The 25,905-nt window shown below is 36.0% G+C and overlaps 1 protein-coding gene across 1 annotated transcript in view; it reads right to left on the reverse strand.

The window, feature by feature from the left end:
* Window positions 1–25,905, reverse strand: part of PATJ (PATJ crumbs cell polarity complex component) — a 165,357-nt gene that overhangs the window by 63,493 nt on the left and 75,959 nt on the right. Inside the window, 5 exon segments of the mRNA XM_032217300.1 lie at window positions 13,607–13,724; window positions 22,053–22,121; window positions 22,362–22,472; window positions 23,751–23,928; window positions 25,649–25,720. Of these exon segments, the coding sequence (XP_032073191.1) occupies window positions 13,607–13,724; window positions 22,053–22,121; window positions 22,362–22,472; window positions 23,751–23,928; window positions 25,649–25,720 (548 nt within the window).

Below are 25,905 nucleotides of genomic sequence, written 5' to 3' on the forward strand. Positions count from 1 at the left end.
CAGTGTGTCCAAATTCTAAATCCTATATGGAAACCTTTGGTCCAACTCAAAAGTCTGGATGAAATGGTGGTAAAGAATCATTATGGCTTGAGTGAGGTGTGTGAGCATGCATGTTGACAAAGATAAAAAGTTAAAGGTTTCCTCTGTCCAGTTGTGTCTAATTCTATGGGGACAGTGCTCATCCCTATTTTCTAACCAAGGGAGCCAGCATTGCCTGAAGAAACTTCCATGGTTATGTGGCTGGCATGATTATATGCCAACATACACAAAATGATGTTACCTTCCCACCAAAGTGGTACTTATTTATTTACTTGTACTTGCATGCATTCAAACTGCTAGGTGGGTAGGAGCTAGGGCTCACCCCATCAGATGACTGGCAGATCGAGACCTAAGTACCCATCATATTGTAAGTTTGGGTACTTAGGTCTCAACTGCCAACCTTCCATCAACAAGTACAGGGTCTTAATTGCTAGGTCACCATGTCTCCTTGGTGCCTCCTACATTGGCTTTAACATAGACATTATATATTTACTGAATGCAAAGCCATACTGAAAATTTTGTATTTAATTTGTGCTTCACAGCTGAAACTCTTCCATTCATAGTGTAAAGTATAATTTACTGAATATGTACATGGAAATCTGTACTATCCATTTTTCAGTTAGACAGTAGTTGACATGACTTATGGACTACTCAGCTGGGAATCTTACCTCCTCTCAAATTATGCCATTTCACTATACTTTCAACATCTTTGGAATGAAGAATGAATTACAATCACTTGCTTTCTACAACGGACCTCCTTTGTGTAAAGAAATCTAACTCTAAATTACACTGTGATGAAATTATTCTTGGGTTGGGTGAATACACTGTGTTCTTTCCTGAAGTACAACCTGAGCTCCTGAACTCTGCCAGGAAGTTATTTGTAATAAAGCATTTTGACTTATCAGCCATTAAATTCAATAGTCTAGTTTGAAACGCACAACATATCTAACAATGGCATAGTAGAAGCCTTATCAGAAGAATAGAAGAACAAAAGAAAGAAACAGATACCATTAATTTCTATCTATTAGGAATAAACAAAGCACAGATAGAAAAATTTGGTTAGTTATTTTCTAGTACTAAAAATAACATACTTTTCAATAGCACAAATGAAAATAAAAACACTCCTATTTCTTCTTTTATACAGACCAATTCTAGACTTTATTTTAGGTATTTTACTATCGTATTATTTAATAAGTGGTACAGTGGTTCCTATTTTTCAATTGCATAAGAGAGTCATATGTAGAATATATTTGTGTCATAAGAATGGCTATATACATACATAATGAGCAAGTATAAATTCAGGAGAGGTGGTGGATGGACCCAAACAGGTTGAATGAAAAACGTCAGTTTCAGATCACTTCTTCACTCAATTTACTGTTGTAAATAATTTTCCTTAGTTTCCCTTGTCTTGTATAAACAAGTGTGCACAGAAACATGCAAAGCTGTCACATTAAATTGATCAGCACCTATCTGAAGATTGTACAAAGCATGTGGAAGTTACAAATGTTTTGAACACCGTATTGGAAATGTAATTGAAAGGATAGAATATGATTGGAGACAGATAGAGTTAGAATCTCCTTAACTCCTACTGATGTTAGTATGCCGCCTCTATAGATGGCTAAGCTTGGATCAAACCAAAATAAGCAAGCAACATCTTTGTACAGATGGTCTTCGACTTACAACAGTTCATCCAGCAACCGTTCAAAATTACAATGGCACAGAAAAAAGTGACTTATGACCGTTTTTCACATTACGAACTTTGTAGCATCCCCATGATCATGCGATCAAAATTTGAATGCTTGGCAAATGACTCATATTTATGGCGTTTGTAGTGTCCCGGGCTCATCTGATCACCTTCAGCTACCTTATTATATGCAAAGTCAAGGAGGAATCCAGATTCACTTAACAACCGTGTTATTAACTGAAAAAAGCAGTGATTTACTTAACAACTGTGGCAAGAAAAATAATAAAATGGTTAACAAATTCGCTTAACAAATGTTTCACTTAGCAAAGGAAATATCAGGCTCAATTATGGTCATAAGCTGAGGACTACTTGTATTCTGTTTTTAGGTTGATAAACTATTCATTTCAATATTTACACTACTAAGGAAGGCATATGGAAAAAAACATTTCACACCATCTTGTTATTTGCTACATAGACTTAGAATTTAGAATAACCTTATTGTCACTTTGAATGTACACGAATTGACATACATTAAAATAAAATTTCATTGCATACAGTTCTCAAACGGTCACCACCTCCATTAGACACTGTGCAACATGACAAAATAAATAAATAAATACAAAAGTATGCATATACCCACATATATTATATGACACAGAGAGACAATACAGTCTACTTCGGATGTACACATACACATGGTGAGAAACATGAATCTTATGAGTTTACCCGAAGGATGGCGTAGGGAACAAAACAGTTACAAAATAGCAATAGCATAGCAGTTAGACTTATATACCGCTTCATAGGGCTTTCAGCCCTCTCTAAGCGGTTTACAGAGTCAGCATATTGCCCCCAACAACAATCTGGGTCCTCATTTTACCCACCTCGGAAGGATGGAAGGCTGAGTCAACCCTGAGCCGGTGAGATTTGAACAGCCGAACTGCAGTCAGCTGAAGTAGCCTGCAGTGCTGCATTTAACCACTGCGCCACCTGGTAGTCCTGCTAGAAATACTCTTAAATCTCCTCCCAGAGGGGAGCAACAGAAACAGACCATCAAGTAGGTGTGTGGGGTCTCTAACAATGCTTTGAGCTCTAAGCACATAGTGTTTATAAGCAGTATCCTGAATAACAGTAAACAAGCTTCCTATAATCTTCTTGACTGTCCTTACTATTCTCTGTATGGACTTTCTATCTGAGACACTGCTGCCACCAAACCAAAGTGATGCATTTCTGTTAAAACAATTGTGCCTCTGTAAAAAGTGGCCATGACAGAAGCAGAAAAGTGTGCTCTCCTCATCCAACGTAGGAAATGCAGACACTGGTTTGCACACTTCACTAAGGATGACATGTGGAGAGACCAGTTCATATTGTTAGTTATCTGCATCCCTAGATACTTAGTACTGTTGACCACCTTTACAGCTTCATCCTTGATTCTGATGGAGTATGACTGTGCTATCAAAGACTACATCTTTTAGTGCTCTGTTTCTATTAATTTTTAATTTGTTAATCTCTTTTGAATTTTCTACAATTCATTATTTCTTGAAGCCCACTTTAAGAACCCAGTAATTTCCTCCTCCGCAATGGCATTAAAGTAAAATAATAGATGACTGAATATATGTATGCATTCAGTGACAAAGGTTCTCTCAATTCTGTACTTCAGTATTGCTTCCTTTAAAAGACACATGTCCTGCAATTTATTGAAGGAAAGGGTGTTTGCATAGAGCTACACTACATAGTTCTTCCCTTAAAATTAATGCTTGTTCCACTAGAATTACACACTCTGAGGTTAAAAGAACTCTTGACTTCAACAACCCCCATTTCTTAGCAGTGCTCATAAATGAACACATTTGCAGACCAATATTTCCTTTAAATTCCCAGATCACTAGTATAAATCTTGAACTGGTTGTATATTTGTCAAATATTTTCTCTGTGTGCTGAACTTGCCAACATTTCAGTATTTTACTGATTCTCGGCCTTTAACATGCATCTTAGAAGATAACTGTCGTATTTACTGAGCATCATAACAAATGCATTTCAGACATTTTCGTTCATCCTTCCTTCTTATTTTTGCTATTCTCTACCATACCCTGCAGTTAGGGTAATTTTTCAAATGTCACTTAAATAATGGGAAAGAGTTAGCCTTTGTTTTCACAAAGAACTCCATTATCTACTTTTATGACCATATCATTTACACAAGGCAATAACAGTGCTTTCATTTTTCTACACAAGACTTCTGAATTTCCCCCCTATGAAGTAGTGGAGTTATTTAATATTTAGCAGACAAATCTTGCAAAACTTATTTATCAGGAGTGGAAGGACCACATTTTGAAAACATTTACATTTTACATTATCTTTATAATTCACTATGTACTACAGCACTTCCGAGAAATGTAGATGTAGGAGAGAATGGGGAAGTTCAGTTGTGTTGTTGGATCTCACCCATAAAGAGATCTATACAAAATTACTGTGCTTCTTTCATGCATAATATTTCACCAATTCCTTAGCAAAACATTATTTTTCTGAAGAGACTAGGAAAACAAAATTCTGTACTGTTCTTATACTTGGCCAAATGTTCCCTCAAAAAGACAAAGACGTGTCTTCCTCTGAACAGCCAGATCAGAGGTGGTATTCAGCTGGTTCTTACTGGTTCAGGTGAACCAGTAGCGGTGGCTGTTGGAGGCTCTGCCCACCCACCCCAACATAATGCGCAACAACCACGCTCACATTTGCGAACCGGTAGCAAAGGTAAGTGAATCCGATCACTGACCCAGATATAATGAGCCTTAGAAAAGCTTATAGAAAAAAAGAAAAGAAACAGGAAATTCTGTAGGCTATGATTCAGATTTTAAGGTAACTGTGAGATTGGTAGAACTTTCAAATCTTTATAAAAAGCTACTGAATTGACAATAGTAATTTCCAAAGGACAGGCTTAATATGATGTTGATCCAAGTACTATAATGTCATATCTAACAAAAGTAGGATATAAAATAGTTACTGAATATTTATTGAACCTTAAAATATCCACGTTCTACCACTTAGTTGGACTTATAGTACTTTACATTTAGAATAGTAAAATACCTAAGTGTAAGAACAAAACCAAAGAAAAAAATCTGTTGAACATCTCCAAAAGCTTGAAAGGTTTCAGATCAGCAATTAAGTTTTAAATCAGCAATATGCTTAAAGGCCTAACTCACTGACACATTCCTTATCATGCCCTTTTCCTATAAGAGGTACCGAAATGTTTCTTTCCATAGATTTTACTTCATGGATTAGAATCTTTTTAAAAACCACCTATTGGGGCTATTATTATTTGGAATTTTGGGAATACATCATGGGTTTTATCACAAATAGTTACTTTGGTGATGCTTACTTACAAAATGGTTTCATGGAGAGCAGTCACAAAACACTTCCATTTCACCTCATCAGTGAGATGGCAGCATATAAATATAATAAATTAATAATATACTGGCAGGCAATGTGTTTTCCACTATTACCTCCAGGATCCTAAGCAGCTCTTTACCTACATTCTTATAAATTGTGGCAGTGAGGTGTGATCACAGGTAAGCAACAAATAACTATTGGCTACCCAAAGGTGTTTTTTCAAGAGGCAACTAGACTTTCTTGGTTTTTTCGAAGAGGTTTTGCTTCTTCAAATCACTGAAGCTTCTTGGATGAGAAGCTAAACGTCTTCAATGAAAAACAAGAAAGCCCAGGTGCCTCTTGAAAAAGCACCTTTGGGATAACCATGACCTGGATGACTGAGAATCTCCATAGACAACTGTTGGCTACCTACACACACCATTTTATTCTTGATGAACACATTTAGGTATCTATATGAGACACACACCATAGAGGTTATAGCTTCCATATTTATTATCAAGCAACATAAAAATGTTAAAATCAGTTTGGGGAGATGTCAAGGGAGATATTGCTAAGAACATTTAGTTTTTGAATATGCTTTCCAGTACTATACTGTACGTACCAATTTATAAAACATTATTAAATGTCTCAATTAATGGGAGTAAATAGGTTAAAAAGTTTTCCCTGATAATCATTTCGCTAAGAAATGATTTTTTGAAATGACCATCAGATCATCAGTATTTCTTATACAGTATTATATTAACACGTGTCGATGCTAAGGAGTTGGACATTCTACTCTCCCTCTCCACCTGAAAGGAACTCTGTTCCAACTGCCAGTTGCCTTATATTAACATGCTCTGATGCTACCATTTTGCTACACTGGTTATGGGCATGGCCAGCATGTGATTCATCCGGCCTACAGCCAGGGAGTTTAGATATTCTAGTCCCCCTCCCCACCTGAAGACAACTCTGTTCCAACTGCAATTGGCCTTATATTAACATGCTATGATCCTAAGGAGTTACACATTCTGCATTAATTTTCAAGCTTTAAGTATTAAGCCCGAGCACATAGTTTTGTAGCGAAGCATGGGTATCCAGCTAGTTCTTGTATATTTAACAGGTGTTTTTTTTTAAAAAGTTTCATTTGTTTGAAATGAATGCTCAGTTTTTAGAAAGCTAATCATGGACTGTGAAGTTAGAACGTTTAATTTAAGGATTATAGTTTATAAGATCTAAATGGAACATACTAAAACCCTGCAATTTAACTACTTGTGGTTCAAAATTTTGTTCCGCTGAAATAAGCAGGAATACTATTAAACTTTCTTACAATCTTATCTTAGAATAACCCAGAACAACACATGCACTCAAGGTTTTTTGCATCCATTAGCTAACACAATAGGCAACCCGTAATAAGTTTATGAAATGTATAAGACAGAGGCAAAGTAGCTGAGCATTTTCAGAGCCAAAATTCTTAGATTGATAGGAATTCTGATGAGGAACTTTATTTTGTTTTTTTTAAAACCCTCCAAGCTCATGTTCTTATAAAGATATTTACTTCTTGAATATGTTATATCATACATACAGTAATTTTTATGTTGGCCATCCCTAGTTGTTTAATCTAACTTTCTTTTTAGTAGATTGTTGTACAAATATCATAAACAACTTTAGGTCTTTAAAGTAAGTGGTGTATCTACTGCCAGTACTGATTGCAAAAACAGTTATTTTTAAAAAAATGAATTATTTAATTGAAACCGTATTAGAAATTCCAATTTAAGAAATTTAGAGATGTGGTATATATAAAACAAGAAGAGTTATACAGTTCATCGTCAATAAATTGGAAGAAACCATACAATCTGCACTTCGTTTTACGTTTCATATAGAATGTAAAACAATTATTTAATGATTTTTGGAAAGCAAAGTCATTGATGGTACCATCAAATAAGAAGCATGAAATCTGCTATTTTTGACGCAAATAGCTTTTAGTTCAGAAAGCAGTTTTATATCTTTGGAGTCCCCTATTCAATCTTACACTTCTACAACTGTGAAAATGTCCTTTCCCCTGGGCTATTTATTATCGTTCAACTCAGACAGACCTGTAATAGTGCTTCCACATCTGGGAAAGCCAATGGAATTTTATGACTTTTTTTTGGTGTAGGACTCAAATGAAGAAAAGGGCAGGCTAAGAATGTTCACTTGCAGTTCACTGGGGAGTTTTTCTGTGGCAAAAAAATATGCAGTGGGAGGAGGAAGAAAATGAAAGGATCCAAGGGACCAGCTCTACTTCTCCAGGACCTGCCTCAACTATACTAAGTTTATGAATTACACAGAACCTCAATGAGGCAGTTATCAAAATGTTATACACACTTTATTACACATCCAGACACAAGATTCTTCAGGCAAACTGTTTTGATGTCTCACTAGCTCATTAAACATCTGCTGATTAGGCTCTTGATCTGTCTCTTGTTGCATCCCAAAATGTTCCCCTCTAGAATAAAGGCAAATCAGTTATACTCTCTCTTCCTTATTTTTCCCCCCGACAAGGTATGCAAAACTTAATAAAGCAGTCCAAGGTGGAAATTATATAAAGGCAGTTAGGACAGCTTCCATCTATTAACAATCAGGTAATTCTCAAAAGCTTGAACCAAACAACCAAGCTATACTTGAATTGGAACCAATTGTTGTGGATGGAGAAGCTGGCAAAAAAAAAAAAGATGACTTCATGACTGTAGAGAAAAAAGTGTTCCAGAAAAATATCCCTGAATAAATTTCTATGGGATAATGTGCAACTACTTCATTCTAAGCCCCTCCCTCTAGGTAGCAACACCTTCCCAATTTTAGAATAACAGAGTTGGAAGGGACCTTGGAGGTCTTCTAGTCCAACTCCCTGCCTAGGCAGGAAACCCTATAACATTCAGACAAATGGTTATCCACATCTTAAAAACTTCCAATTTTGGAGCATTCACAACTTCTAGAGGCAAGTTGTTCCACTGATTAATTGTTCTCACAGTCAGGAAATTTCTCCTTAGTTCTAGGTTGCTTCTCTCCTTGATTAGTTTCCACTCATTACTTCTTGTTCTACCATTAGGTGCCTTGGAAAATAGCTTGACTCCCTCTTCTTTGTGGCAACCCCTGAGATATTGGAACACTGCTATCATGTCTCCCCTAGTCCTTCTTTTCATTAAACTAGACATACCTTGTTCCTGCAACCGTTCTTCATATGTTTAGTCTTCAGTCCCCTAATCATCTTTGTTGCTCTTCTCTGAACTCTTTCTAGAGTCTCCACATCTTTTTTACATCGTGGCGACCAAAACTGAATGCAGTATTCCAAATGTGGCCTTACCAAGGCATTATAAAGTGGTATTAACACTTCATGTGATCTTGATTCTATCCCTCTGTTTATGCAGCCTAGAACTGTGTTGGCTTTTTTGGCAGCTGCTGCACACTGCTAGCTCATATTTAAATGGTTGTCCACTAGGACTCCAAGATCCCTCTCACAGTTACTACTATTGAGCAAGGTACCACCTATACTGTACCTGCGCATTTCGTTTTTCTTGCCTAAATGTAGAACCTTACTCTTTTCACCACTGAATTTCATTTTATTAGATAGTGTCCAATGTTCAAGTTTGTCAAGATCCTTCTGTATCTTAAGCCTGTCTTCTGGAGTGTTGGCTATTCCTGCCAGCTTGGTGTCGTCTGCAAATTTGATGAGTTTCCCATTTATCCCCTCATCCAAATCATTGATGAAGATGTTGAAACATTTAACCCTTTCTGCAACTGACACTTTCCCAGTAGTTTTAAGCTGCTTTCCCCATTGCATTTCAAATATATATTTACATTTGAATCATAAATCTAAAATAATATTGGAAAGGGACAGTACACTTCCTTCTTTTGCAGCAGTGGTAGCATTGGGTGATGCTAATTTCTGAAGGTATTATCAATGCTTTGAGATTTAAAAACAGATGATTACTGATTTCTACAGTTACCATATTCTTCAACAGAGAAAAGATGACAGTGAATTTTATTCATAGGATTTAAGCATATAGCATGGTAGGTTTTCTTATTAGAATACAGCTGTTGGCTAGAACCTGAAATTACTGTATTCTATTTGCAGTTTGATAATATTGTTTCTAAAGGCATTATCTGGGTGTTAAACATCCATTTGAAAACAACCTATGGCGTGTAGTAATGGAAGTCAGTTTTATATTATAACAATATTGTACTATAATATAAACCCCTTCCTAAATATGATATATGCTCACACATCCTATCTCACAATCTGTTATATCGTACTATGAGTTTCTGAAATGACATTAATTTTTCTTCCATTATAAAGTGGTAGGCTCACTGAAAAATTCTTTGCCCTAATTCCGTACTTGTCTAGAGCCTTATAAAGTTTTACATTTTTAACTCAGAATGTAAAATATAAAGATGCCAAGTAAACAATCACTATCATAAATAGTGAAAGATTTTCACCAGATTCATATTGCTGATATATGTACGTATGAGTGCATTTGGATTAGGGTATTAAAAAGCAAAAAATAAAAATAAAAAACCTATGCCAGCAAAGAAATATTGAAAACTGTAATTCTTTGTTGTCAACTGTTGGTCATCTGGACTGTTGCAGTTCAGACCTGGTATCTTGAGTGTTCTATGTATGTATACACACAGACACAATTTCCCCCCATCACTTGATTTACATTCAGATTTTCTACCACAGTTCACAGCAAGCAAGCAATACAGTAACATTATTATCACTCTTTGTGAAGAAGAGCATGTTTTCCTTTGACACTTACATTCTGCTGCCCCTACAGAATAAAAACGCTGAACAAAATTTCAACAGCAGCTTCTTATCACATGCGAAACATTTCCCTATTGCCTTTTGAGACTTAGTATAAGGCAACCACATCTGTTTCTGCCTGCCAATAACGTTAAGAATAATTAAGTTCTTCTATTATTTTAAGCAAACGCAACAATTAACTGATGCTGTCAGCTTCACAGCCGTTCAGTGCATTCCATTAACGGTTTCCAACTTAAACTTAGCTGGTGCCTTCTTAAAAGCAGAATTCATCTAACCGGCAACTCTTCCGACATGCAAATAACTCAAACAGGAGAAAGAATGCCACATCCAGTTCATGTTTCATTTTCACTCATCATTAAATGCTGAAAGCAGGCAATGAAAGAAAGAAAAAAAGTAGAATGCATTCGTGGATGCTTTAATACATACCTGGGAAACCCCCTAGCACCATTGCTGCATTAGAACACAATTATAGGTATCTGCATTCCACACAAACATTCAAATGCTGTGAGCAGCTCCAGTCCTCACCACATAACACACAGAGAGAATCGGAGCTCCGTCTTTCTTCTGACGACCTTGGGCCTGCTTGAGAGATTTCCCTCGCCTTAAGGGCAATCTGTCAGTTTTCTTTCCACTATGATATGTGACTGATCGCAATTAATTTCAATCTTGCCCACAAGCAAAGAGTTACATCCTTCGGCGAGCCTGCAAGCACAACTAGAGAAATTCCTGGTCTTCCATCTCTATGACCCACCGAGGCTCTAGTGCTGTTGCTACTGCTGCTGTATTGTTGTTGCATTGCTGGAAATCACTACGATTCAACTAGCATCCCTCCTCTGAAACAGAAATCATTTTGAAACCATGCTGCCCTTTTTCTTGATTGCGAGCCTAGCTGATTTGATTCTTAATGACCCACTCTTAATTGCAGATAAAAGGTTTGTAACACCCAGTCAGGCACACACACAAACACATATGTATAAATGCTTGTTTCTGATTCTAATAATCTGTGAGTGCTTGCCAGCCCAGCAGAGCAGTATTATATTTTAGTTTTCCCTTGATCAGAGCTGCAGTGTGGGATTATGTTTATATCTTCAGGAAAACTGTCTGCTCTGAATCCTTATCATTGCCAAGCAGATTGGAATCCATTTAATGCCCCTTCAGTAAACAGTGAGAATATATTTAAAATTATTTATTTTATATAGCAATTAAATAAAATCACAAGACTGCTGAGTAGGAAGTTGGTATGTATCAATTTAGTCAATACTCATTAGACTTAACGTTCTTTTCATTTAGAAAACACATCTTTTGTAACATGCCTGCAGAGAGTCACATCTGCAACATCTGTTCAATGCATTGGCAGAGCCACAGAAAAATTACTGGTTACAGTAATTCTCAGACCTTATTATACTTATATTTCTTACACTCAAATGCATTTTCAGTATTTGAGTACTGAACCAATAGGTTTAAAATCTGTACAAAAGAGAAAATCTACGCACAGATACCCATGATGATGTAGCCCATTATCTTTAAGAAATATCATGTAGGAAAGCTAAATTCAGAACAAGATTTAAAACATTAAAGGATGTGTTATACAATCCCAATTAAAAGCTCTTTGATTGTCATTTTGTTTGATGAATTGAAATGCTTTCTGATACTGTAAGAAATCTAACACCATTGTTAATGACTGCAGTGACATCTATTGGAAAGGCAGCATTTTAACTTTAGAGCTATGCTGGATCAGACTAAAAGCCAACATCGCATTCCCATTGTGATCAATAAGAATCCACGCCACCTTTTCTGCTGATATTGGCAAATTAATTTGGCCTGCATTTTTCCTGAAAGGAATCTGTTGTTTTAATTGTATAATAGGAACTTTCGATTAAAATTGGGCAGAAAATTAGGGAAAAGGACAAACAGAAACAGATTCATTGTTTTGTGACTTGGTCTATTTTGCAAAGTGATTTATAAACTATGAAGCATAAACATGTACCTTAAATAACCATTTAAAGGCAGACAGTCACTCCTCTCTAGTACACACAAGCAAGTGATATTCAGAGACATGCTTTGGGGTCTTTGATGCTTTCTGAACACTGTTTTCTTGCAGATGTTTCACTATCCAGATAGTAATATGATCAGTACATATCCAGGCACTGATGATGTTACCTAGTTGGGTAATGAAACATCTGCAAGAAAACAATCAAGTTCAAACACCAAGAACTCTACAGTTTACCCTTACAAATATTCTCTTCTATTACATGCTGCTTTTGATACTGAAAATATTAAACAACTATTACTAACAGCTACTGCAGTTTAAACTCAATAGCCAGCCTTCTCAATTACACAAGGGCTCTGCAAGAGATTGCTAGGGGTTCCATGAGAAATTGTGTCCAATAAACAAAGTGCCCAAAGTTTAAAAAGCAATGTTTATTTTTGCATTAATAGGAATTATTATGTGCTGCAATTCAATTCCAAGCAACTACTTTGCCATTGTTGCAAATGTTATACAATTTTGATTGTGTAGGTTAGATAGAAATTGTATTGTGAAATGTTCATATTTTTTGGGAGATTTTTAGGCAGGGGCTCCCTGAGATCTGATAATTATTTCAAAAATTTCTCCAGGGAAATGGGTTGAGAAAGGTTGCCCTTTAAGTTTATTTAATTCCTTTTAAAGCTATCGAGATTGGTAACCTTCTCCAGATCTTTGCTAGCTTAATAAAGGATTGTGTAGAAAGATGCAAACTATTCAAGGAGAGAATCAATCTAATTAGAAATTTCCTGACAATTAGAAGAATTAATCAGTGGAACAGCTTGCTTCCAGAAGTTATCAGTACTCTACCACTGGAGATTGTTAAGAAGAAATTTGACAACCATTTGTCTGAAGTGATGTAGAGGCTTCTGCTGGAGCAGGGGGTTGGACTAGAAGATCTCCAAGGTCCCTTCCAATTCTGTTATTCTGTTATGTACACATAGTCCTTAACTTACAGCCACAACTAAGACCAAAAATTTATGCTGCTACGCAAGACAGTTGTAAAGTGACTTTTGTCCCATTTCACAACCTTTCTTGCCACAGTTGTTGTTAAGTTAGTAACATGTTTGTTAAGTGAATCTGTTTTTTTCCCATTGACTTTGCTTGTCAAAAGCTAGCTGGGAGAGTTAAAAATAGTGATCACATGAACTGGAGAAACTATTACCCTCATAAATACATTATAGAAATGTTTTATTTACATATTTGTATGGAATATATAAATTTTAAATGTAACATATATACATATATAATACAATCATGACATTTCAAAATAATTCACATATAAAAAATGATTATGGTCAGAGATCCTTGGTATTTCCAAAACTACTTACCCTTATGCATGGTTAAACAGTTTACTGAGAAGTGGCATATTCACGATCTCTTTCTTAACTAAATTTTGTCCACACTTCCTGAAAAAAGGGTCTAAAATATTATGGCATTAAGGAAGTTTTCTCCATTCACTTCTAATAATTATCTAGATCTTTTTGGTAGTTTAACAAGGGACTATGTAGGAAGAGGTACTTCCTCTTATTTCTGAAGTCTTTTCCTGCATTCTTTCCCATCGGAATTCAAGATTCTTATATTCCAGCAAAAAATTCAATTCTATAAATATGGTGATCATAAGCAGCTTTTCCCTAGGTAAGAGCCCCAAAGAAGAATTCTGAATGTAGCAATTCAACAGATCTAATAATACTTCATAATTTACCCTCTGTAAAAGTATTTTCTTCCTCTTCGTCCTCTTCCTCTTCTGGCTCATCCGAGCTGGACTTTCTTGCTCCTTTGTAAGGTGGTGGCAATTTCATGGGTGGTGGAATTCCACTTTTCTTGTAAAAAGAAAAAAAATAGCATTTCATATTATGCCTATAAATTTCAGATAGTACTGATAAGGAATCCATTATATATGTGTAGTTTATAAATGCTGTTTTCAAAAGAAGCTTCTACTTTCATAGGCTTTGGGCTTCTTTTGAATAAAACACATATTTTTGTCCACATTAAAAAAAAAGAGATTGATTTTATATTAGCTTGTTAGAAGCAAGGAATACTAAGATGCTAATGTCTCCTTATACCAAAGCAACAATGATAATACAGCACTTAACTGACAACATAAATGGAAAAATACAATTTTCACCAAAGACCAGAATGCTTCATAAAATAAATCTACAGCTTTCAAGGCACTACAGGGGAAAAAAAGCTTATAAAGCTCCATCAAACATTACAGACTACACTATTTTCAATATTACCTCTGGTTAACAAGTGATATATCATAAAACTCACAATAAAATCTCATTACCTCACATAAATAAAGGCATTTTCGATAATGGTGCATATAGTGGTACATATCACCCTAATGAAGGAGAACTGGAGGACTCCAGTAGCCACAGCCAAGTATCTGTTTCTCAGGCTTCAGTCGTTTGTGAGCTGTCCTGTAGGGCTGAATTAGCTCAAGTACGATCACATTGCAAAAGCCAAATGCATTTTAGTAAACAGTGAGTGCCAAATGTCACGAGACCAACACAAATGGCTTGAAAAATGCTGCTTTATAGTCATGAGCCATGGTTTTGCATGTCATTTTTAGAAAGATTATTATTTTTTCTTCAATACTATATTACTATAGTAAGAGTATAGCAGTAAAAAAAGACATTGACAAATACGGAGTTGCAATCTTATGTGAACAATCGACATTTATTGTAAAAGCGTGCCTTTTGAATGTGGGATGGAAATAAAATGAAAAATTGCAATAGGCAATAAAAAGGAAGGCCAGTTGAAACTGAAAGCGATTGCAAATCAGGATAAAATAAATGTCATCTTGTTAAGGCAAAAATAGCATCAAAATAAAGAGAATAAAAACAAGCTTCCACAATTTAGGTAGCGGAAGAAACCAATCAGCACTTTATCCAAATTATCCTTCCTACCAGTAAGTTTAGGAGTTGAAAAGCAATCAATTAAATGGGTTAATGAATTCTAAAGACAAAAGTGAAAACCTATATCATATTGAATTCTAATGTAATTATTTATTTTTATCTATCCCATTATTATTACTTTATAAATAATTCAAGACAGCAACATAGATAATCCTTCCTTCTCCTGTTTTCTCCACAACAACCCTGTGAGATGGGTTGCCTGAAAGAAAGGGATTGGCCCCGAAGTCATCCAGTCAGCTTTCTGTTGATTATAGTATATGAACTATAATGGTGGGTTCCTACCGGTTCGGCTGAACTGGTAGTGGTTTGGTGGCCTGGATCGCTGGAACCGGCAGCGACTCAGGCCTGCCACGTCCCCAAACTGGTTCTCCAGGCAGTTCCACAGGCTCCACCATCTTGGTTTTTCAGTTTTTTTATTTTAATTACATTGCACATGCATGCACAGCATGCACACAAGTGAACTGGCAGCAGTGTCTTTCAGAACCCACCCCTAATATGAACAAACCATATACAACCAACTTCCTCTTGGCTGTTATTTTACTTCCCAGCCTAATGTCTAGCTGCAATTTCCTTCTTGTTTCCCATCAAATGCTCAGATCTAACCCTGTTTGACTTCAGCCTTGGGTTGCTGCTTGCTGTGGCAACAGCTGTTACTGAGGACAATACAAATTAATCTGCAATGAGTCAATCCACTCATTTTGGATGTAGCTCTGTTTTGTTTTCACTTTAACCTTTATCTGAATACTATTTTCATGTGCGCTATGAAGATGAGTATTTTATGTTGCCTTTCTTGGAGTATGCTGTGTTGTTTAAATCCACTGAATCCACTAAATCCAGTCTTCAGAGTCTAGAAGAAAAAAATAATTCTTTTCCTGACTCAGCTTCCTCTCTAGGAAATGTTGTCTATGCTTTCACTCAGCCATAATCAAGGTTTTACCCTACTCTATGGAAATAACCAGCCCAGAACATATGGTCAACTGAAGAATATCTACACAATATCCTTTTAATGACATTTTCCCTATTTGTCATTCTCCAGCTGACCAAATCCAACATTATCTGGAATACGATATATTTGATATCATTATTTCCAGAAGTCATGTATTCCATTAGCTTTTGAACAACACCAATTTACACTATTAGTACTTTAGGGACAGAATCATTCATGTAGAAAAGAAACTATTACTCATGCAACTACTTTTCCATGTTACAAAGGCCGAAATACTGCATAATTTAGCACTACAATCTCTGCCCAGGGACTCATGCAGGGCAGTATTTGAGTTTTATTCACAGGGGGGAAATCTGTTGAGTACTACCTTCACAATGAAATGGCTGTTAAAACTAACCGGTGATCTGCATTATTTCAGAGACATGATATATAGCCAGTTCAATGACAAGTGGTACTTCTTCAACAAACACACAAATAAATAATTTCTATATGGTGGCCCCCATACAGACAGTCTCAATAGCCCAGCTCCAGGAGTCAGGCTACACAGGTATGTTTATACCATTAATGGCTGAATGTGCATGCATGCCTTGGGAAGAACCTCCCTGCAAAAATGTGTAATCAATTACCTGCAGGGTGATTAAGCACTCTTCCTGATGTAAGAAAAAGCTTATTGTGATGACACCACAATATTAGTAATAAAGAAGAAGAAAAAGGACATCCTATAACTTAAAACGTATATCTTGAACTTGAGAAAATCTACATAAAAATTTAAGGTAAAAGTTTCCATGTCCAACTCTAGGGCTCGGGGTTCATCTCCATTTCTTGGACGAAGGAGTCAGTGTTGTCCCAAGACATTTTCCATGGTCATATGGTCAGCATGGATATATGTCAATGGCACATGGAATGCTGTTACCTTCCCACCAAAGTGGCACCTGTTAATCTACTTACATTTGCATGCTTTCAAATTGCTAGATAGGCAGGAGGTAGAGCAGGAAAGGGATGCCATCCCATTGTGCAGGGCTTGGGTCTCAAAACTGGGCCATCAGCTTTCCAACTGACAAGCTCAGCATCTTTAACCGCTGAGTCATTCCAAAAAGGGAACTTCTCTACAAGAGGCATCAAAGTCTCGAGATAAACCTTTCCACAGGCAGTAATGGTTGAGCTCCAACTTCTAGCATTTAAGAATAGAAGTACAGTTACAACCTTTTGTTTAGTGACCACTCCGAAGTACAACAACACTGAAAAATGTAATTTATGACCATTTTTATGCTTAAGACCATTACAGTATCCCCATGGTCATGTGATCAAACTCAGACACTTGGCAACTGGCTCATATTTATTATGGTTACAGTGTCCTAGAGTCATGTGATAATCTTTTATGACCTTCTGACAAGTCAAAGGGGAAGCCAGATTCACTTTACAACCATGTCAGTACCTTAACAAGTGCACTGATGCACTTAACAACTCTGGCAAGAAAAGTCATCAAATGGGGCAAAACTCACTAAACAACTGTCTCACATAGCAACCAGAATTTTGAGTTCAATTGTTGTTGTAAGTTAAAGACAACCTGCAATCAACTCACAAATATGTCTGGCAGACAAAAAGCTACAATTGTAAAGAGGAAAAAAAACCAGAATTGTAAGAATATTTTTCCTTTGCTCCTCTAGGACATCTGGACGAGCATCTTGAGAAGAATGTATTAGAGAAGGAGGAAGGTTCTTAAAAGTCAGTTGGAGTCATCGAAATGAAAATCATGTGAGGGATTAAGGTACAGTCAGCAGATTTTGCATAATCAAAGCTGTCTTGCTATTAGAGTGGCTGAATTATTTGCAAACAGAGTTTCAAAGAACACGATCAGAAGGCAATTCAAGATAGTTCAAGTGGAGTAACACAAACACTAGAAAACAATTAGAAAAGAAGCCAATGCCCAGATTTATATTTGTCAGGTTGTTGAATGGAGGATAGCCAGATAAGGATTGTTTCCTTGTTGCCTAGCACCTTTGCCTCAACTTTCTAACCTGCAATGTTCTGGGTAAGTAGCAGGTTTTGTCGGACTCCTAACTTCTCCCAGCTTTCTTTCTGTAGGAGGTGCAGAGACCAAGATTTTCATATTCTCAAAAAATAGCTCCTCCAAAGGACTCAAAAGTCTTGGAAGAATGGTACTCTGTTTCTCTAGGCATAAACATACAGTTACAAAAAAAAGCTGTATTACGTTACTAATGGTCTGTCTGCATTAGGATACTAATGGCCCATCTTCATAAAATGTATTGTATTGCCCATTTTGCTTGCAGCAAACTAGAGTTTGGAGGCAAAGTCATCAACGTGATGAAAGTCTATGGTTGACCTCACAGAAAGTGGAAAAGTACTGCTGTTGATCCTGTCAGTGTTGTGGCCCGCCAGCAGAGGTGGCAGCAGAATCAGACAGTGAGGAGATGGGGGAGGAACATGGGCCAGTCCTGGGGGCTGAGGAAAGCTCAGATGAGGGCTCTCTGTCGGAGGCAGAGAGGGATTAAACAGCAGTAAAGCAGAGGAACAGCTGGAGCCTGTTTCCAGTGTGCACATGTGCAGAGCTGCCAGAAGACAAGAACAACTAAGAAAGCAGGGTCAACTTAGGAGTAAAGCCACACCTTGGACGTGATTGGCACCTCCCACAGGAAACAAAAGAGGAGCGAATGGGGAGTGGACTTTTGCAGGAAACAATTTGTTCATTCGGTCATTTCAAGTGGAAAGTTCTGTTTGTGACTATAAGAGACTCTGTGCCAAGCTTTGCCTTGCTCTGAATTTGGAAACTAGTTATTTGGCAACTTTCCAACAAGATAAGGTTTGTGTTGATAAACATTCCTCTGAAAGACTGTTTGCTAAGCCTTGCTGACTGTGAATGAAAGGAATTCAGAGTCGTATAAATAAAAGAGTTTTGCCAGGATCAAGACTCTGCTTCTTGCTTTTTAAGGAAGCCTAGGTCAGAACATCTGGAAATGAGAAAGATAAAATGCTCTCTGCTGAAGAGTAGCTCCTTTAAATACAGGTAGTCCTCAACTTACATCCATTTGTTTGGTGACTAAAGTTACAATGGCACTGAAAAAAGGGACTTATGATCATTTCCACACTTATGACCATTGCAGCATTTCCATGGGACCTAAATTCAGATGCTTGGCAATATTTATGGTGGTTGCATTGTCCCGGGGTCATGTGACCATCTTTTGAGACCTTCTGACAAGCAAAGTCAATGGGGAAGCCAAATTCATTTAACAACCATGTTACTAACTTAACAATTGCAGAGATTCATTGAACAACAGTGGCCAGAAAGATTGTCAAGTGAGGCCAAAAACAACTGTCTTAGCAACAGAAATTGTGGGCTCAGTTGTAATTGTAAGTCAAGGACTACCAGTAGGATACTAGCAATTTCAAACATGTTATTTATTTCCATCCATCATTGCACACTGCTTTAAAATTCAGAAATGGTTTTCCAATCATTTTGACCAAGTTTGGACTATTCAAACTATTTTTTTTAAAAAAGCTTGGGAAAGGAGAGCTCATCCAATCTATATTGCAGCAGTACATTTATTAGTACAGCTCAAGATTTATAAACTAGTATGCAAGCTCCCAAATCCCCAAGAACACCACATCAGGCAAGATGATTAAAAATGCAGAAAAAGAGAGGGCGGAAAAATGAAATGTGACTGTTTAAATCATCCCTGCTCCCAATTAGTCATACAAAGCTAGACACATTCATCTGAACTTTTCGTTTCATACACCATGAAAGTAATAATTTCCATATTTTTTAAGGAAAACCAAGAGCTCTAAAGGTTCATCCTAGCCTACATTAATTTTCTTATGAAGAGTCAAGAGAGTTCCTCATGTAAATAGCCTTGTTGAAGAAAAGTGATTATCTATCAACAATCAATCAATTATATCAGTGGTGGGTTTCAAAATTTTTTGGAATCTCTTATGTAGCCTGTTTTCTGGGTCCACTGGTGGAACCTGTTCTAACCGGTCCGGTAGATTTGACGAACCAGTTCTACCGAATAGGTACGAACTGGTAGGAACCCACCTCTGAATTATATCATGAGTCATGTTACCTCACAATTTGTTTTTACTTTTGGGGAAATTGAAGATACAATGCTCTGCAAAAGCAGAGCCAATGACTGCAGCAAAGATCAAGGAACCTGTGAGTAGACTGGTTTCTGGCAACTTCTCTGGATAAAGAGAAGACAGGAGATCATCCACATATGATCTGGATGGCTGCTCCTTACAAGGAGACATAGGATATCAGTTTTCCATGTGTTTGACTGTTGGGAGATGATGAGATCTGCCACTTTGCTCAAAACCTCAGTAGAGCCTTTTAAAGGACATTAAGTTTGCAAACTTCACTTTTTATCATTTTCAGAAACTATTTTAAAGTTCTATTAGAGTTCTTATTAGAACTTCCATTCGAAGTTCTATTAAAACTTCTATTAGACTTCTTCAGAATGACAAATTTGAAAAGTCTTCATTGGGTGAGTTTATCTTCTGAACAAAATATTAATTACAAGCTTAAGAATTTAAGAAATATGAAATAAGCAGTAAAAGCTAAATCAGATTTTGATGTAAGAAAGTTACAAATGGATTAAAGATCAAGATAAATTTGGAATATTGACTTTTACACTAATATTTTGGAACTAACTATACAAATAACTTCTTGAAGGATTTCTTGCCATCCTTCTTGTTGCAATAGGAAAAAAGCATATATGATTTGGTTAACATTGGGACTTTCAAAATGACAAAATATGTTATAATATCATAAATATTAAGAGATTTGTGAAGAATGGAGCTCGAAGTTGGTAAATTCAATATCAGCACTATCACTAAAGCTGTCTTTTTCTATGGATAGGTTGTGTCTAAAAGATGTTAATAAAGGATTGACATATGGATGACAAATTTTATCTGACAATATAAAGTACAGAATCTACAACTACAAATACAGGCCAAGAGAATGATTTGGAAAAGGACGCTATAGTGGACATACAAAAGGAAAGAGAATGAACTGCAATTTTTCTTTTCTTTTTTAGTCTACAAAAGAAGCTTGTTAAAGCCTCAAAGAAATCTGTGCAATGAGATAAAATAGAGTTGAAGAGAAATAAAATCATGTGACAATATTTGATTGAATCAAAGATTAAGATTTTTAGAAATAAAAGTAAAAATATAAAATTGGTTTATTTCATCACAATTAAAATTGTATGTATTTATTTAGCAATGTTCTGACAACTTTTCATGGACTTTTTGTAGGAGAAGGGCTGGCAGAATAAATCCCTTAGAATCCCTAGGTAGCCATAAGATAACTAAGTCCCACTCCCCTTGAGTGCCATTGACCCTTATCTTACTCTAAGCACGTGCCAACAATTAGTTGAAAAGATTCCTATGCATAAGGTTTTATTAGCAATAAATCAGTTTAATTAAATCTTCACGTGTAGATCTGGTATTTCATGCCTGACTTTTGCTGACAACAGGATTGAAAAGTAGATGTTTTATAGTTTTGCTTGTAGATAATGGATATGGAGGAATAGATATTTGTTTAACCTTAAAGGACAATGAAGAGTTATTAAATTTGTTTATCATTGTGATGAAAGTTTGAAATCACTTTTTTATATATTTTATTTTATAACACACACATCTTTCTTTCTTTCTTTTCTGTTTTTATTATATTTTCTTTTTCTTTTTTCCTCATATACTATCTATTCTTTCTTTTCATTCAGCTTTCTCTTAAGTATACAGTAGTTTGTATTAGTTTCTAGTATTCTAATTAAAATTCTTAATAAAAACTTTATTACAAAAATGCAACCAATATGTTTTTACTTTCCTAATGTGAATGATTAGGGAAGTTTAAAATGGGCCCATTTCCAGATTGGACCACTCTAGAACATTTAGATTATATCTATTTTAGACATGGACGATTTCTAGAAAATCCTTTAGAAAGAGGTTTATTTCATTCTAACCCACTTAACAAGGGAACAATCTGCCAATGAACTAATTGCCACTTAGTTCTAAATAGATACCTGTAATTCTTTATTATTTTTAGTTCACTCACAGGTGACCTATTTCCTCTTTGTTACGGTTGTTATTACTTCTAATGTTATTCAACGTTTACATATAATAGCATAAACAGTAATAAAGATCAAGGGCAATTAGAAGTAAATTTTATTTATCCTTTCAAAACATGTCAGAAAGTTTACTATGTAAGTAAGAATATCATTTGCCTTCTTCCATTTAAAGAAAACTTGAATTGTTAAGTGAGAGACTGTACCTACCTTTTCAGTTTCTTCTGTGTCCTGATCCTTGTCGTCTTTCTTTTTCTTGGGGTTTATTACTGAAACTATCTACAAAATACAAATGTGAATTAATGAATGGATAAAGATATCCTAACAGAAAAAAAATGTGTGAATGAATCAAAATGAAGAGAAAGAGAAAAATGAAAAGAAAGCAAACAAAAACTATTTCTAAGAAATAGAGTTGCCTAGATGCAGACTGATGCCTATCTTTTTTCCCCTTTTCCACGTTGGAATCCATTCTCCATCAAAATTAAATTTTAGAAAAGTAATTAAGTGGAGATAACTTACCATTGGAAGAGTTGAGAGGCTTTGCACCACGAAAATAATGGGGTTGCCTGCATGTTTGATAGCTTCCACAGCTTCTTCATGAGTAGCATTTTGTAGGTCTGTTCCAGATACCTGCAGAGAAACGAGCTCATTTAGACTTACTCCTTCTGTTCCAAATTCTAGAAAAAGATCTCAGTCAGCTGAAAAACCTGAATAACAATCCCAAAGAGCTTTGCTAATATAATAGATATAGTCCCATGATTAAAATGTTACTCACGGTATCAACATAACATCTAATCAATAGCAAAGACATTTAGAAATACTTCTATTAGATTAATAAAAAAGTATTTTTTAAAAAGAAGATTGAATTCTTTGACTTTTTAAAATAACTGGGTTTATTCATTCAATTCAAGGCCATATTAAACAGTATGCTGAATTTATTTTCTTTAGGTAAAGGTAAAGGTTCCCCTTGCACATATGTGCTAGTTGTTCCCAATTCTAAGGGGTGGTGCTCATCTCCATTTCAAAGCCGAAGAGTCAGCGCTGTCCGGACACATCTCCGTGGTCATGTGGCTGACATGATTAAATGCCGAAGGTGCACCGAACGTTGTTACCTTCTCACCAAAGTGGTCCCTATTTTTCTACTTGCATTTTTACATGCTTTCGAACTGCTAGGTTGGCAGAAACTGGAATAAGTAACGGGCGCTCACTCTGTTATGTGGCACTAGGGATTCAAACTGCTGAACTGCCAACCTTTTTTGATTGACAAGCTCAGCGTCTTAGCCACTGAGCCACCTTTTCCTTAGTGAACTTAATAAACGTCTATTTCAAGCTGATTGTTTTGCTTTATGTTCATGCATATTTGGTTTCCTAATATTGCATGCGTTTTGACAGCAGTTAGCATTTCCTGTTATTCTCTGACTGTTTTGGCTTTAAGATGCTCTCCTCTTGACTGCACCACTCCACAGAGAAATCCTGATAACTGATGGGAATAAGCTCCTTTTCAGGAACCCTTCCATCACAAGGTCCCCAAAGAGGAATTCCCCATTCCTCAATTTCTAGTCTCCTTGTCATCAATAAGTCAAAAATAAAAATTCTTTATTTTTGCACATGTTTCTAGTAGGACTTAATCTTTTCTCATGTAGATAAGTGGCATCTGCAGTTCTCTGTAGAATATAAGGGCCAGCCCACTAAAAAAAAACAAAAAACAGTAAACTGAAATGCCACAATTACATCTTACATGATCATTATTTTGTATTCACACATAAGATAAGCAGCTAACATTAGGCTGCAAATATTTACTATTTACTAAATCTGTAATTTGTATTCAATAGAATCTCTCCAAAAATTGAGCCTGTTCAAGCAGGCAGATGCAGACAGCTACAGACTTTTAAAGAACTCTGAACTTACTTCAAGTATTTTGTCTCCTGTTTTGAGAGCCTTTGTTTTTCCTGCTGGGCTCTCTTCCAAAACCTGCTTGATAAATATTCCTTTAAGCTCTTCTCCATTCTTCAGGCGTTTTATAACTGTATGTCCACCAACAATACTGATGCCAAGAGGAACATGGGGCTCCCGAAAAATTTCAATTCTGAGAAAGAGAATTGAGAAAGAATGCTCTGAATACAAAAAGTTGGAGCTTCACGATTTTTGCTAAAATATGTGACCTTATAGAAATCCAAAGCTTTTGGTTTGTTGTAAGGTAGACCACAAAGTGAGTGGACCATAGCTTCAGATTGCATGATACGTACCTGGGTCCTTCATTTCAGTCTTCCCTGAATTAATTCCATTTTAAAATCCAATCCCTTTAATGTTTCAGAAAAATAAAAATAAGTCATAATATCTGATCTCTATGCCTGCTTTTAGTGTTAATTTTCTTCACTCTAGTCTAATCCATGCTCCTCAATACATTAATAAATATAGTCACTGAACACCAAATGTCACTCATCCCCATGAAATCCATCTCTTTTAAAATGAAACATGCCATTTTCATATGTGAATTTTAAGAACTGTACTGTTGTGAAAAAGAGTGATGCTTATTATCTGTGTTATATGAATGTATCAATTCTATGTCCAGTCAGGAAAATCACATTAGAATGGCTGGATAAATACAGTTAGCTTCCTTAATTATTCCTTTTCGGTTTCAAATCATATTATATTAATTTGTTTATAAGATTTAATGTGATAAAATAAAAGGAAATAAGCATTCTACAAGTTGTTTATGAAGAAATAACTTCAACTTTACTAATATTTTTGCAGCAAGAGTTACAGCTCCTGGACTTTACTAGAAAGTACTTAAAGTTAAGCATTTCTTATTTTAAGGCATATCATTTTCTTAAATGAAAGAGCTGCTAATAAGAACCAATGCATATTATGCAAGTCAGCTAATAGAATATATATGCAAGAATACAAGCATACACACATATTACAACATAAACTGTATAATTCATTGCATTAAAGTCATGCAAGAGTAAAAGTTTTCATGCTAGAATAGCTAGTTTGGGGCAATCTAAATATGGCCACAAAGAAACATAAAAGTTCTGCCATGATTCAGGCAGATGTGTTTGGAGAAGAATAGAAAAAAGCTATGGAGACTGGGTAGCTCAAGGAAGATTGGAGGTCTGGTAGATATACTGAACATAAAATCACGGTAGAGAAAGAAAGATCCTGGAAAAATCAGGGATGGACTGTCTGGTTGCACAGCTGTCCCTTCCATTGTTTTGGGTTCAAGCATCGCATATTCAACCATTCTCCATTAGCACCTCGCTTTTCCTACCCTCCCTTTAGCTGCTACCAATTTGTTTGACTCCAAATAAGGACTAAGAAGAAGTAAAGAAAGTTAGCTACTGGGAAAATCAGGAGGTGCGGCAGTATCCAGATCATATAAAGGAAGGAAAAGATGGGTTAACTGAATCAACCTTGTCTTATTCACCCTGTAAGAACCCTCCAGATTTTGTTTTCACTGAGACCGGAAACAAATAAACTATTCCAAATTTTCCAATCCCAAACACTCTTTGAGTGTTTCAAAGTTGAAATAAAAACACTTTCCATTTTGCACACAACCTTACAAGAAATTATGTAAAAATCAATGCAAGTCATATAAGATCATTCAGCAGAACACCTGATAAATATTAATTCTGCCTTTAGGAATTATTGTCACACTACTCTTCCCAGATGGTATAAAATACTCAATGAGTAAGCAAAGTGCCTCCAGCAAGAGAGGCATGTTGCTTCTCTTCTCCTAATACTTAATGATCAACACTCAAATTATTATTAAGGCAAAAGGAATACTGAAATATTTATCAACATACATTTGGGGGGGTCCCCAGTGACTGAAAATTGGAGTTTCTTCTCCTTCTCCTTCTTCTCTTTCAGGCAATTCACTAAAGAAAATGGATACAATATGCAACACTTATATACACACGTGTCCCATTCTTTGTAATTAACAAAATTACACATTCCCCAGAATCCTCAAGCTTCTCTGCCTTTCTATAAATGTTAATGAAAATGGACCATTTCCAACTCTTTATTAAAGACAAATACTCTGAAATTGTCTTCTTAATTAAGT

This window comes from Thamnophis elegans, chromosome 5 (assembly GCF_009769535.1).
Source record: "Thamnophis elegans isolate rThaEle1 chromosome 5, rThaEle1.pri, whole genome shotgun sequence".
NCBI classification, from domain to species: Eukaryota; Metazoa; Chordata; class Lepidosauria; order Squamata; family Colubridae; genus Thamnophis; species Thamnophis elegans.